General features: G+C 41.7%; 1 protein-coding gene across 3 annotated transcripts in view; it reads left to right on the top strand.

Moving 5' to 3' along the window:
- Positions 1–15,312, top strand: part of marchf2 (membrane-associated ring finger (C3HC4) 2) — a 51,988-nt gene that overhangs the window by 24,126 nt on the left and 12,550 nt on the right. For 2 of the 3 annotated variants that reach the window (XM_048560199.2, XM_048560200.2), the window contains exons 2-3: positions 8,027–8,234; positions 14,825–15,020. In XM_048560199.2, coding sequence (XP_048416156.1) covers positions 8,059–8,234; positions 14,825–15,020 — 372 coding nt within the window. In that variant the 5' untranslated portion in view covers positions 8,027–8,058. Of the gene's footprint in view, positions 1–8,026; positions 8,235–10,295; positions 10,396–14,824; positions 15,021–15,312 lie in introns of those variants that run through there. The other variant, XM_048560201.2, reaches the window with a different exon arrangement.

Below are 15,312 nucleotides of genomic sequence, written 5' to 3'. Positions count from 1 at the left end.
GCCACCGCAGGAAATGCTACACTTGTCCCCACACCACCTCCCTCACCCCTATCCCAGGCCCCAAGATGACATTCCACATTAAGCAGAGGTTCACCTGCACATCTGCCAATGTGGTATACTGCATCCACTGTACCCGGTGCGGCTTCCTCTACATTGGGGAAACCAAGCGGAGGCTTGGGGACCGCTTTGCAGAACACCTCCGCTCAGTTCGCAACAAACAACTGCACCTCCCAGTCGCAAACCATTTCCACTCCCCCTCCCCCTCCCATTCTCTAGATGACATGTCCATCATGGGCCTCCTGCACTGCCACAATGATGCCACCCGAAGGTTGCAGGAACAGCAACTCATATTCCGCCTGGGAACCCTGCAGCCATATGGTATCAATGTGGACTTCACCAGTTTCAAAAATCTCCCCTTCCCCTACTGCATTCCTAAACCAGCCTAGTTCGTCCCCTCCCCCCACTGCACCACACAACCAGCCCAGCTCTCCACCCCCCCCCCCACCCACTGCATCCCAAAACCAGTCCAACCTGTCTCTGCCTCCCTAACCGGTTCTTCCTCTCACCCATCCCTTCCTCCCACCCTAAGCCGCACCCCCAGCTACCTACTAACCTCATCCCACCTCCTTGACCTGTCCGTCTTCCCTGGACTGACCTATCCCCTCCCTACCTCCCCACCTATACTCTCTCCACCTATCTTCTTTACTCTCCATCTTCGGTCCGCCTCACCCTCTCTCCCTATTTATTCCAGTTCCCTCTCCCCATCCCCCTCTCTGATGAAGGGTCTAGGCCTGAAACGTCAGCTTTTGTGCTCCTGAGATGCTGCTTGGCCTGCTGTGTTCATCCAGCCTCACATTTTATTATCTTGGAATTCTCCAGCATCTGCAGTTCCCATTATCTCTCATGCAGCAGGTGGTGTGTTTATGGAACAAGCTACCAGAGGAGTGGTGGAAGTGGGTGCAATTACAGCATTCAAAAGGCACCTGGATGGGTACATGAATGGGAAGAGTTTAGAGGGATATGGGCCAAATGCTGGCAAATGCGACTGGGTCACTTTGGGATTTCTGATCAGTGTGGACAATTTTTGGACTGAAGGATCTGTTCCATGATGTATGAATCTATGACTCTGAGTAAATAATTGATTGAATGCAAAAACCTCATTTTGTTTTTCAGTTTCAATCTAGGCCCCGTTTGTGTTAAATATACTGGGTTCAATCCCTGAACTTTGAGCCAATTAATTCCAACCATCTAGTAAAACATCAACAGTGAAACAATTTTCCTTCACACGTCCAAGAAATTTCCTGGGTTCCTGCTTTTTGTACACCCTAACCTTCCACTTTCTAAAACAAGTATGAATATGATCAGTTTACACCATCCCATGTGTGAGTAACTGTGGCACCGAGGAATTGATGCATTTGGAGATGCAGAAAAGTTAACAAAGATTTTTTAAAAAACTTGACCTCCACTTAATCACATAGCAAAAGCTTAAGAATAGCTAGTGTGATCCTGCTAGGTGCCCTTCCATGCTATTGATGACACTTCCATATGACTGTTGGCTACTGATGTATGTGCTTGGATGGTGAACATTTAATATTGAAATAGAGATCGATGCATGCTTTGTTTAACATGGGTCGCGCGCATACCAAACTCTGTTTGCCTCCTAGCCTAGTTGTGGATAGATGTGCCTGGCATCATTCCAGCACTCTGGGGAACATCAGCACATATGCAACAGAGGAAATTTTGATTCTAAATGAGACCCAATTCAGTTTCTAGATTTTTGTTATGTTGACCCCTGTTTTAAGCACATTTTTAAATATGTCTTGAAGTAACTAAATTAATGAAAATCATTGTTTGTTTGTCATCCAGTCCGAATTCAATAAAGTATGATTTATTTTCAGGTATAAAGAGAGGAAAGTAGCGACAAGGTGCTGGCTAAGTGACATTTCCACAGCACAAAGCCTTGGTACCTTTTAAGCAATGTCACATTGATTCAGTGAAGGAAGGATGAATACGCTGATCCTGGAACCTGAGTATTGGAGTGTTCAAGGGAAATTAGGAGAAACTGAACCATGAATTAAAGGATTTTATCACAAGACAGTAATTTCAGATTGATTCCATTGTAAAACTAGGAAACCAGATCATTTTGATGATGAGTAGAACTTGGTGCAGGTTCTGTTACACGCAGCAGAGATTTGAATGACTTTAAGTTTATGGTAGGTGGTAAATGGTAGGTAATTGGATTACTTTAGCTGCGATCAGTTGAGTGAGCAGGCATCAGCAAGAGATACTACCCCAAGCTGGAAATAGAGCCAAGTTATTGAAGGATAATGGTGCAATCAACTGTATCAGACTTAAGAGAAATCAAGGAAAATTGAGGGAGAATGCACAGCAGTAACAGATAGTTGGGAATGTTAATTCCTGGTTCTCCCACAGAATCAAACTGGTGTGGTTCAAACAAGAAGCAGACACAAATTTGGGATGCAACAACAGTTCAGTGATGTTGGAGAAGAAAAGATTGGAAATAGGATGGCAATTGGTAAAGACAACAGCTTTTGAAAGTAGGGTGGTTACAGTAATTTTTGAAAGGGAGACAGTCCGTATCTGAGAAAATGAAGCAACTGACAATATCAGTTAAAATGGACCAGGACAATGCATGATCAAGTGGAACTTGGGTTGAAGGTGCAGCAGGAAGCTGTAATAGAAGTTCTGTTTACAGTACAGGGTAGAAGAGATGAGAATCAAAGTAGGGATACTTAAGAGGAAACTAGGAGTATAGCTGGCCAGGAGATGCAGCAGAAACAACTGAACAGATGACTTTCTTGGTGGCAAGAAATCCTTAAACTCTTTAATAATATTGGAAGTGGAGAATGAGGTTTTAAGAAAATTGTTGAGAGGAGAGAAAGGCAGCCTCATGTTTTCTATGTTGATCAAGATGGTCCTCAAATGTCGGGTAATTTTTCACAGATCATAGAATACCTACAGTGTGAATGGAGGCCATTTGGATCATACAGTCCACGCCAATCCTGTGAAGAGCATCCCACCCAGGCTCAACCCCCTACCCTATAATGCTGTATTTAGCATGGCCAACCCACCTAACCTGCACATCTTGGACTGTGGGAAGAAACTGGGGCACCCAGAGAAAATCCATGCAGACATGGGGTGGGAGTTTGGAAACCCCACAAGGACAGGTGCCCGAGGATGGAATTGAACCCAGGTCCCCGGTGGTGTAAGGCTGCAGTGCTAACCACTGACCCACTGTGCCACCCTAAACAGAAGATGATGAGGTACTGTAAAATTTGATGTTGAGCCAGATCTGGCAATTGACCGAATTAGTTATGTGCCAGGGATGCTTGCCTTTGTGTTCCTTTGATTGGAGGGAGTCAAATGGCATCATGGGTAGCCCTAAAGATGGGATTTGATAGAAGTTTTGATAGGGCATTGCTTTTAAAAAAAACTCAGCATTCATATGGAGGCTTTCATGTGCATTGCAAAGGGCTTTACAATCAATGGTGTACTTTAATGTCCTTGCGCTTGTAGTGTAGAAAACATGGCAGCTAATTTGTGCACAGTAGTCTCCCACAAACAGCAATATGATAATCACTGGATAATCATTTTTTGTGATTCTGACTGAGAGATAAATATTGATCAAGACATTGCGCATGACTCCCCTATTCTTTTGAAATATTGCTGTGGGATTGTTACATTCACAGTCCGGACACCCAAAGCCTTGGTTTAATATTTCATCTGAAAGACACCCCAGTGCCCAGTGCAGCACTTCCACTGTTCTGCAGTAGAGTGCTGGCTTTCATTTTTTTTTGTCGTAGAATCCCTAACATTATGGAAATAGGTCATTTGGCCCAACAAGTCCACACCGCCCTTCCGAAGAGCATTCCGCTTAGACCCATTCCCCTACCCTTACCCTATAAGCCTGCATCCCCCATGTCTAATTTTTTTTTTCAAATTGTGGAGTGGAACTTGATTATGGTACTTTATGCAGCATGAAAGTGCTATCAACTGATCCACGGGTTACTTCGTTGTAGCCATCAGATGAGCAGATAATTGTGTAGCAAACAGAGGACAAAAATTTTGGAGTGTGGTTGTAACAGTTAGTTGTTTTTTTTAACCTGTGTCATAAACGGAGAAGTCTATGGTAAAGGTCAGTGATAAATTTGTTTGTCATTAAAGGCATGAGATCTAGTACAGTCAAGGCCTGTCTATGATTATGGGTTGGAGTGTATTTTTATGGACAGAGTTCGGAAGGCAGAGAATTCAAAAGAAATAGAAAATGGAACATGGGTATGAATTGTAATGCAGAGGCTTAAGAATAGTAGAGTTATAGCTGTGTGAGAAACTTAGGATTAGACTTTGTAGGTGGCAAGGAGTGTAAAGGGAGCTTGAGAAGTGGAACTGACTTAAATGTTTGAATGAGGACATGGCATAATATTTGTGGGAAAGATTAGGGTATGACTTGGTGCTTAAGACCATGGTAATTTGGATGGGACCGGTTAGTAAAGTATAAATCAGCTTTGTGCTATTACTGAAGATGTAATATAGAGAGTGTTTAATTGTTATAAGTTCTGCTTGATATAACTTTCCATTTTTTTGTTACTAATAAGTTTTGTGGAAACTAAGAACAATATGGTCTCAGTCTGTACTGCTGTGAATGACATTCAAGAAAAACATTCCATTTATGGTTTCTTGAACTTGATCTTATAACCCCCTCCAGATGTGTGTGTGAGTGAACAGTTTCCTACATAGCTTCCAACTGGGCGTTTCCATAGTGTGACAAATAAAATCCATTTTCTTGCATAAAGCTAGCTGTCTGCTTTTGTTTGAGATTCCAATTGAATTCTGCCTCCAAATCTGCAATTATTTTAAAACTCACTTACTGGAAGGTCCGTATTGACCAGTTTCGCACAGAAAAACTTTGCAGTTGGAAAAAAATCCCTAATCTTTATTTACAAATATATATTTGTGAGAAATAGATTCAGCACGGTTGCAATCAATTGCTTTGAAAAAGTTGTCAGCCTGTTTTTGGATGAGGAAAGTTAGGAATGATACACCTGATCAGAATGCAAAATTTGCATTTCTTTTGCCACTTGGGTGTCTGCTGTATGCGGAACCTGACCATCATTACTGTGAAATGCATTAAAATTTCTATTTGCTTGAAGCAAAGTGCATGCTAGCTTGCATTAGGGAATAGCTCTACTTACCTGAGGTTAGGGACTCCCAAATGTAATGAAGTTGATGTAGTTTAGTCAGCCAAAACTATCGGCTATAGTAAACAGAGATAGCAGGAAATACAGATGCTGGAGAATCTGAGATAACAAGGTGTAGAGCTGGATGAACACAGCAGGCCGAGCAGCATCAGAGGAGCAGGAAGGCTGATGTTTCGTGCCTAGACCCTTCTTCAGATAGTAGACAACCTTGTCTTTGAAACTTCCCTTCATCTCTGAAGTGTGATTTAGACTCGAAACATTAGCTTGCTTTCTCTCCATGGATATTGCCTGTCCCACTGTGATTGCCAACATTTTTTTGTTGTTTTCAGTTCAGATTCCAGCATCTGCAGTCATTTCCTCTTAATTCAAGAGAGAAATTGGATTGGGGGTGGGGGGAATGCTTACTTGTCTCATCTGATTTTACACAGATGATTCAACCATGCATTCCTGCGGCTTCCAGTTTCGTCACAATGGCCACTGGAGGCAGTATTTTTATAAGGCCTTCATTAAAAGAAATTTTCATAGGCATATTTAACCTTAACGAATTAAGTCATAGGCCTTTGCCTTGACTTTCTCATGACACTAAGACCCTGACTACATAAAATGATGTCTAATGCATCAGATATGTATACAACAAAGAACTAAAGAGCTGTTACAGCCAATGAGATTTAACAGTAGTTTTTTGTTTAGGTCGAATTTAATTCCTTACATGTTAAAAAAACTACTGGAACAACAAAGGTATGCACATGTCAAGTACTTTTTGTGTTGTAGTTTCCAGATGGGAAGCTTCAATACAAGTTAGTAACTCTTGGCACTCTTTATATAAAACCTTTTTTTTGCTCTCCCTTTGCCCTTCCCTATCCATACTTCTCAGGGTAGTTCTTAAGATAGTAAGTGACTATAACAAATGATGATATACTGAAAAGGAGGGAAGTTACAAATTTTAGCAGCCTAAATGTAACACGTGTGGTGGGAAGAAGGGAGTGTCATTCTTTCTGAACTAATCAACTTTAGTGGATTGTGAAAAGATCTTTATTGCTAATGCCAATGCTATAGCTGCCTTCTACATAGAATATCCAGCAGGTAAACAGACTAGCTAGTCTATATTGATGTTGTACTCCACCTGAGTCTCCTCCCATTCCATCCATCTTATTTCTGTTTTCTTTCTACTCTTTTCTCACATACTATCTAGTTTCCTTTTGAATGGATCTGTGCTATTTGCATTCAACCATTCCTGTGGCGATGACTTTCACATTTAACCACTTTGTAAATAAGAAATTTCTGCTTATTTCCTGGTTAGATTTATATGAAACTATTTTGTATATTCTGTACTTTGTTTTTGAAAGCATTCCTTTATTTCCACATTTGGGCTGTTCATCTCATTCACTTTTAAGATCTTAATCAGATCACCTATAAGTATCAATAAAAGACTTAATAAAAACAGAAAGAACTGTGGATGCTGGAAGTCAGAAACAAAAACAGAAATTACTGGAAAAGCTCAGCTGGCCTAGCACCATCTGTGGAGAGAAATCAGAGTTTATGTTTTGGGTCCAGTACTGAGGAAGGGTCACTGGATCTGAAACATTAACTCTGATTTCTCTCCATAGATGCTGCGAGAGCTGCGGAGCTTTTCCAGCAATTTCTGTTTTGGCACCTATAAAGCTTCCCTTTTCCAAAGAGACCCAATCTGTTCAATGTTCCCTAGTAGCTGTGATTCTCAGTTTTTTTTAAAATTTATACATGGGATGTGGGTGTCACTGCGGAGAACAACATTTATTGACTGTCCCTAGTTGCTCTTGTGAAGGTGTTGACAGCATCATACCACGAGGAATCTTTATCTCCAGGAAAGGAAGAAAAAGATTACAAAACATTTATCTTGTTTTCATTACAGAGATTCTTGTTGCTATTCATACTCAAATAGGGCAGTGTGAATTCAACGTAAAGCAATAATACAGTCAACAATGTTTCAAACATTTAGCAGTTCTGGTATGTTTTTTGTAAACCTTCTCCACCCATTCTCCAATCCCTGTCTCTTTTTCATTATATGAAGACCAGAGTTTTATGCAAGTTCTGCTATTTTTTCATTCATATTTTGAAGTATTGCCCTATGATATTTAAGAGAAAAAGATCAACAGGATGTTAAGATGACATTCATTACAAACACAAAGTCTAGGATAAGAGAATTTGGTTTTAAGGTTATATGTGAATGAGTGTGTGAAATGCCCTTATTGAGGGTGGAAGTACAAGTATTACAGATATGAAGAAGGTGGCGAATATATTTAATAATCGTGGGTATTGAAGGGAATAAGAGAAATGATGTAGGAAGTCAATAGACAATGCCAGGAGACGCAACTTTTCCAAATTGTATACAATTTATGGTTGAAGAGCTTAGATAGAGTAAGGGCTAAGGTGTCTCATTTCTTTCAAAGCAATAAACAATCGTGAGCATAGGTGTACTGGAAGTTGCTTGTTTGACTCATCATGATGTGGGGAATTTCCAGAGCTTTTCTCAAAGTTGGAAATTCTTTTTTGCAGTTTTGCCCTTCCTTAGAGTTGGCATTACAAATGCTTTGAAATGGTTTGATCACAAAGCTTCACTATCCAGCAGTGCATTGTGTGGCTGCTTCTGAGTATTCTTTTTACAACTTACTTCCTGATGCGTATTATTATTATTTTGGCCTTTACTGAAGTAGGATACTGAAAGCTTTTATACTGTGATGAGGTTTCATTATACTTATCGGTGATGAGGAGACTAAGCTTTTCCAAACTTTATTGAAAGCATTGGTGTTCCTAATTTTTTTTTCCAGGTGAATGCGGGAAGCATTAACTCCTTGTTGCCATGACAACAGGTGACTGCTGTCATCTTCCAGGATCTCTTTGTGATTGTACTGGCAGTGCCGCCTTTTCTAAGACGGTAACAGCAGCTGATGCAGGGCGACCTCAGTACATCGCACAAGTAACAGCAAAAAATGGACGCCTGTTGTCAACTGTCATTAAGGCTCTGAGCACTCAAAGGTAAATGGAGGTCAGGTGCTAACATGAGAATGTACAAATGCATGTGCCCTTTATTGCTCTGAATGTTTTGAGCATGTTGTGAAATGAGCGTATTTTTCAGTACCTTACACTCTATTGTACTTTACAACAAGGTTTTTTTTTCTCTCTCTAATTTATTAGGAGGCCAAGTTGCATGGCTGTTGACTTAAGATATTACAGTGAGCTTTGGTAACTGCAGGATATCACCTTTTTCAAAATTTGCTCAAAGAATATGGATGTCAGTAGTTTGGCCAGTATCTATAACCAGCTGTCAACTGCCCAGAGTCAATCACGTTGCTGTGGCTCTGGAATCATTTGTAGGCCAGCCTAAGTAAGGAGCAGGTTTCTCCCATTAAAGGATAATAGTGAACCAGATGGGCTTTTGTAACAATCAGTTGTACTTTCATAGTCACTATTAGTCCAGCTTTATAATTCCAGATTTTAGTGAATCCAAATTTTACCATGTCCTGGAACATTAACCTGAGGCTCAGGGTGACTAGTCCAGTGACATTGCCACTATGCCACTGCCTCCCCAGTTTTAATCAACATACCAATAATCATGAGTAACTCGCCTCCTGACTCCCCAGAAACCATCCACCATCTTCAAGGCACAACTCAGGAATGCGATAGAAAACTTGCCATTTTCCTGGGTGAATATGCCTCCAGCAACATTCACTTAAGCTTGACACCACACAGGACTAAGCAGCCACTTAGCTAACACCACTGCCACCAACATCCACATTCTCTGGTACTTGAATTTAAGGGCTTAAGTTGGAAAATAGAACAGTACAACAAAAGAACAGGCTGTTTGGCCCATTTATGTCTGTACCAACCATAATGCCATTTGACATAAATCTCATCTGTCTCTACATGAGATGGCCAATATCCCTCTATTCTCTGCCTGTTCATGCGTTTGTCTAAATTCTTTATAAATGTTACTATTATTTCTGCTTCTAATACCCCTCCTAGCAATGCGTTCCAGGCACCTATCGCCCTCTTTTTTTTAAAACTTGACTTGCGCATCTCCTTTAAACAGTCTCCCTCTTTCCTTAAACCTATGCCCCCTAGTTGACATTTTCACGCTGGGAAAAAGACTCCAACCATGTACCCTAACTATGCCGCTCATAATTTTATAATTACATAATTACACAAACTAGGCCTGTTTTCTCTAGAATTTAGACAGTTAAGAGTGATCTGATCATAGTCTTCAAGATAGAGTCATACAGTGCGGAAACAGATCCTTTAGTCCAACCAGTCTGTGCTGACCATAATCCCAAACTAAACTAGTCCCACCTGCCTGCTCCTGCCCCATATCCCTCCAAACCTTTCCTATTCTAGTATCAGGAAAAGACAGGGTAGATAAAGATTACCAATTTCCATTGGTTAGGATCCTTGAACTGGGGCATAGTCTGAGAATCAGCGCCAGACTACTCAGGATGGATGTTAGGAAGCATTTCTACACTGAACTGGTTCAGAACTCTCTCCACAAACGACAGTGGATGCTGGATTTGTTGTTAATTCTAAATCTGAGATAAAGTGCAATATTTTTGTGAAGCAAAAGTATTCAGAGATGTGGACTAAAGGCAGGTTTTGTTTTATTCATTCACAGAATAAGGGCGTCACTAGCTAGGCCAGCTTTTATTGTCCATCTTTTGTTGCCCAGAGGGCAGTTAAGAGTCAACCACATTGCTGTGGTTAAGGTAAGAATGGCAGCCTCCTTCCCTAAAGGGCATTAGTGAACCAGATGGATTTTCCCGATAACCGACAATGGTTTCCTAGTAATCATTAAACTCTAAATTGCAGATTTTTTTTTAAAAATTACATTCAGATTCCACCATTTGCCCTAGCAGGATTCAAACCAGGGTCCCAGGAACATTCCTGGCTGTCTGTATTAACAGACAGCAATCATACCAGGGGGCCATTGCGTCCCTGTGGAGATTTGGGGAGTTAGGCCAAGGATCTGTCATAATTTGATTGAATGGTGGCAGGGGCTGAAGGGGCTGAATGACCTACACATATTCCTGTGTTCTCCATTACAGATGCTCAGCATGAGCAGTGTGTACCACATACAAGATACGCTCAGAAATTCACCAAGTATCCTTAGACAGGACAAACCCATACTGCTTCTATCTAGAAAGACAAGGTCAGCAAATGCACTGGAACACCACCACCTGCAATTTCTTCTCCAAGCCACTCACCTTCCTGACTTGGAAATATATTGCTGTTCTTTCAGTGTTGTTTGTCTAACTTCTGGAACACCCTCTTAAGACATCATTGTAGGTGTACCCACAGCACATGGACTACAACAGTTCAAAAGGCAATTTACCTCAACCTTCTCAAAGGCAATAAAGGATGGGCAATAAATACTGGGCTAGCCAGTGATGACAGCATCATCGTATGAATCATTTTTTTAAAATTCAACTTATTATATAATGCCTTTAACATAATAAGACAGCCCAAGATCCTTCATACCGCTGTAATAAAGCAGAAACACTGTGTATGCCACATAAGGGAGAAGTTAGGGCAGGTGACCACAATTCATGTTAAAGAGAGAGGTTGTATGGAGGAAAGCGAGTTGGAGAAATTTAGGGAGGGAATTTCTTTGGTAGCTAAAGATTTGACCACCAAAAATGCAGCAGTTAAAAACAGATTCTTAAGAGGCCCACATTAGATGAATACAGATATCTGAAAGTTGCAAGGTAAAGGAGCTTATGGAAGCTAGGGGAGAATCTGTGAAACAACAGATCATTAAGGTACCTTCCTGTTTTACTTTATTGGATTTTCTGCTTTTTTTAAAAATACTTATCCCTTTCCCCCTCTTCCCTATACTAATGCAAATTCCATCCTTTCTAACACATTGTAAGTGGTGAATTATGTAAAATGCATTTACTGATGATTCCAGAGATTCCTACCCTCCCCAGCCCCACCCCTCCTCTCTATTTATTTCGGAGCTCCCTTCCACCTCCCCTATTTCTGAAGGGCCCTGACCCAAAACATGAACTTTCCTGCTCCTCTGATGCTGCCTGGCCTACTGTGCTCCTCCAGCTCCACACTGTGTGTTATCTCTGACTCCGACATCAGCCGTTCTTCCTATCTCATAGTATTCCTAATACCTTTGGATTAACTAACATCTGTCAATGTCAAATTCAAAATTAAAGATTGATCTGGCATAAAGTGTCTTTTGTGGAAAAGAGTTCTAAACTTTCACACTTTGTATAAAGAGGAGATTCCTAATTTCATTCCTGAAAGATCTGACTATAATTTTTTTGACTGTTCAATCTTGGTCTTAGACGTTTCAGCCGTTGCATTCTCGTTCAATCCTGTGCTGCCTCGCTTGCTATCTCATGTGCACTGGGGCTCAGACGTTTGCATGCTTTTCCCTACTTTACACCCTATCTACTGTCTTTTAAAATCTTGGATCTCAACTGCTTCTTGCTTTTCACCATTTGTAAAATAATCTGTTTTGCCCTTTGGAGACATTGAATAGATGACTGCACATTCGCCTACATTGATATTCGTTTTGTAACAGCTTTAACCATTAATTTAATGTGTTGACATCTGTATTATTATTCTTTCATCTGCACTATTTAGGATGCTTTCTGCCTTTTGTCACAGCAGATTTGGATATGTAGCTTTGTATTTATTAATGTAGCAATACATGGAAATGTGAGGCCTTAACTCCCATCTTTGCAGCACATTGCATGTTACATCTTACAATCCTGCCAGTTATTTCCACTTTGTCCTCTTCCTGCCTGCCCATTGTCACATCACTTCAATCGTGTGACTTCAATTCCATAAGCGTCAGATTTAGCTAACAGTCTTCTATGAGTGATCAATCAAATACCTTCTGTAAGTCTATATGAATAACAATCACTACTTTAACATCTGCTACTTTAATTTTTTTTTGAAGCGGTGACAAAAGTAATGTTTGTTAGACGTGACATGATGTTTACAGATCCATGATGGCTTGCTCTGATCAGCTCATTTTCTTTTTCTGGGTGTTCAGTCAACTCTTCCTTAATTGTAAGCTTAGTAATTTTCCTGTAGCAGTTATTTAAGGTAAGAGGCCTGTAATTCCCTGGTTGCCCTGTCACCTTTCTTGGGGGTGACATAGCAGATCTGCTATCTCAAGGAATGGTTTTCTGTTTCCTTAATTCTTTGATTAGACTGGGGTACAACTATGTGACTGTAAAAACAATTACTTATTTTTTAAAATTCATAACTTAAAATTTGAGATAAATGCAAGCTCAAAACTAAATTTATTACAGAATTAAAACTCGAAGTATTTCTGCTATGTTGAGTTGATATAGGATGGGAACTCTGAGTATTAGCTACTTGCACCAAATTCTTGCGAAGTGTTTTCTGGGTAGCTGGATAGTGAGAAGTACCAAACACTAGACAGGCATACTTTTTTGATTTTTTTTTTCCCTCCCCCTTCACCTCAGGGAGATGTCATGTCTTTTATTTGTTTCACTTGGATCTGAATGGAGCAGTTAATTCAACCTTTCCATGATAATGGGAACTGCAGATGCTGGAGAATCCAAGATAATAAAATGTGAGGCTGGATGAACACAGCAGGCCCAGCAGCATCTCAGGAGCACAAAAGCTGACGTTTCGGGCCTAGACCCTTCATCAGAGAGGGGGAATGGGGTGAGGGTTCTGGAATAAATAGGGAGAGAGGGGGAGGCGGACCGAAGATGGAGAGTAAAGAAGATAGGTGGAGAGGAGAGTATGGGTGGGGAGGTAGGGAGGGGATAGGTCAGTCCAGGGAAGACTGACAGGTCAAGGAGGTGGGATGAGGTTAGTAGGTAGGAGATGGAGGTGCGGCTTGGGGTGGGAGGAAGGGATGGGTGAGAGGAAGAACAGGTTAGGGAGGCAGAGACAGGTTGGACTGGTTTTGGGATGCAGTGGGTAGAGGGGAAGAGCTGGGCTGGTTGTGTGGTGCAGTGGGGGGAGGGGACGAACTGGGATGGTTTTGGGATGCGGTGGGGGAAGGGGAGAGTTTGAAGCTGGTGAAGTCCACATTGATACCATTGGGCTGCAGGGTTCCCAAGCGGAATATGAATTGCTGTTCCTGCAACCTTCGGGTGGCATCATTGTGGCACTGCAGGAGGCCCATGATGGACATGTCATCTAAAAGAATGGGAGGGGGAGTGGAAATGGTTTGCGACTGGGAGGTGCAGTTGTTTATTGCGAACCGAGTGGAGGTGTTCTGCAAAGTGGTCCCCAAGCCTCCGCTTGGTTTCCCCAATGTAGAGGAAGCCACACCGGGTACAGTGGATGCAGTATACCACATTGGCAGATGTGCAGGTGAACTTCTGCTTAATGTGGAAAATCATCTTGGGGCCTGGGATAGGGGTGAGGGAGGAGGTGTAGGGGTGAGGGAGGAGGTGTGAGGGCAAGTGTAGCATTTCCTGCGGTTGCAGGGGAAGGTGCCGGGTGTGGTGGGTTTGGAGGGCAGTGTGGAGCGAACAAGGGAGTCACGGAGAGAGTGGTCTCTCCGGAAAGCAGACAGGGGTGGGGATGGAAAAATGTCTTGGGTGGTGGGGTCGGATTGTAGATGGCGGAAGTGTCGGAGGATGATGCGTTGTATCCGGAGGTTGGTGAGGTGGTGTGTGAGAACGAGGGGGATCCTCTTCGGGCGGTTGTGGCGGGTGCGGGGTGTGAGGGATGTGTTGTGGGAAATGCGGGAGACGCGGTCAAGGGCGTTCTCGACCACTGTGGGCGGGAAAGTTGTGGTCCTGGAAGAACTTAGACATCTGGGATGTGCGGGAGTGGAATGCCTCATCGTGGGAGCAGATGCAGCGGAGGCGGAGGTGGAGGAATTGGGAATAGGAGATGGAATTTTGCAGGAGGGTGGGTGGGAGGAGATGTATTCTAGGTAGCTGTGGGAGTCGGTGGACTTGAAATGGACATCAGTTACAAGCTGGTTGCCTGAGATGGAGACTGAGAGGTCCAGGAAGGTGTGGGATGTGCTGGAGATGGCCCAGGTGAACTGAAGGTTGGGGTGGAAGGTGTTGGTGAAGTGGATGAACTGTTCAAACTCCTCTCTCAATTCAACCTTTCCATTGTCTTCCAAATTCACAAGCTGAGTAAATCTGAATTCCTCAATAATTGATTAAATATAAAATATATTTTAATTTAGTGAAATTTCAGTCAAACGTTGTAAAGAATCCTACATATCTGAGAGGTCATCTCTTGAGTTTTGATTTTCTTTTTACTACTTGTCTTTTGCTAATGAAGATTTATCATTTTCTCCTTGGCATAAGTATCCTGTGCAAATGGGAATGAAATGCCATAATTTAATGGTTGGAAATAAATATGTGTGAATTTCAGACAGTTAATAAGTCTCATCAAATGCCAAGATTAGGTTACAGACTAGAAATTACACTCTGGTATTTCCGCTTTATTGCATATTCTGCTTATGGTATCGGTCTGTCTAACTGCTGTGGAATTCATTCGTTCTTTTTGGCTCCTTTATTGGTTCCTGCAATATCAGCTTAATATGAGGTTGGGTACTTAATTTACTGTACAAAATGCATGAAGTCATGGTGTGCATGTTTCATTTCCAGCGATGGGCCAATTTGCCGGATATGTCATGAGGGCAGCAACATGGAAGGCTTGCTCTCACCTTGTGATTGCACTGGAACACTTGGCACAGTTCACAAAACCTGCCTGGAGCGATGGCTTTCATCTTCCAACACCAGCTACTGCGAACTTTGTCACACTGAGTTTGTAGTGGAGCGAAGGCCTAGACCTTTGAGAGAGGTAGGGTTAGTAAAATTATCACAAGCAATATTATTGTATTATAAACATTAATTTTTTCAAACTTTAAAGGACTAAATAAAACAAGCACATTTTTTCTGAGCAATATTTTATATAATATTTTCTCTACAACTTGACCAAATGTGTAAATACTGAATGTTATAACGATGATGTAATTAAACTTGGTGGATAAGAGAGGGAAAGAAAAGTGCAAAGTACAGCATAACTCAAAATGCATGAGGAAAGTGAACAAATTTGTCTTTGTAACTTACCAAAATGCAAGGAAGTCTTCAAT

The sequence above is a fragment of the Stegostoma tigrinum genome, chromosome 30 (genome assembly GCF_030684315.1).
Source record: "Stegostoma tigrinum isolate sSteTig4 chromosome 30, sSteTig4.hap1, whole genome shotgun sequence".
In the NCBI taxonomy this organism is placed as follows: Eukaryota; Metazoa; Chordata; class Chondrichthyes; order Orectolobiformes; family Stegostomatidae; genus Stegostoma; species Stegostoma tigrinum.
The sequence above is the reverse complement of the archived record's forward strand: the minus strand, read 5'-3'. Positions and strand labels throughout refer to the sequence as shown.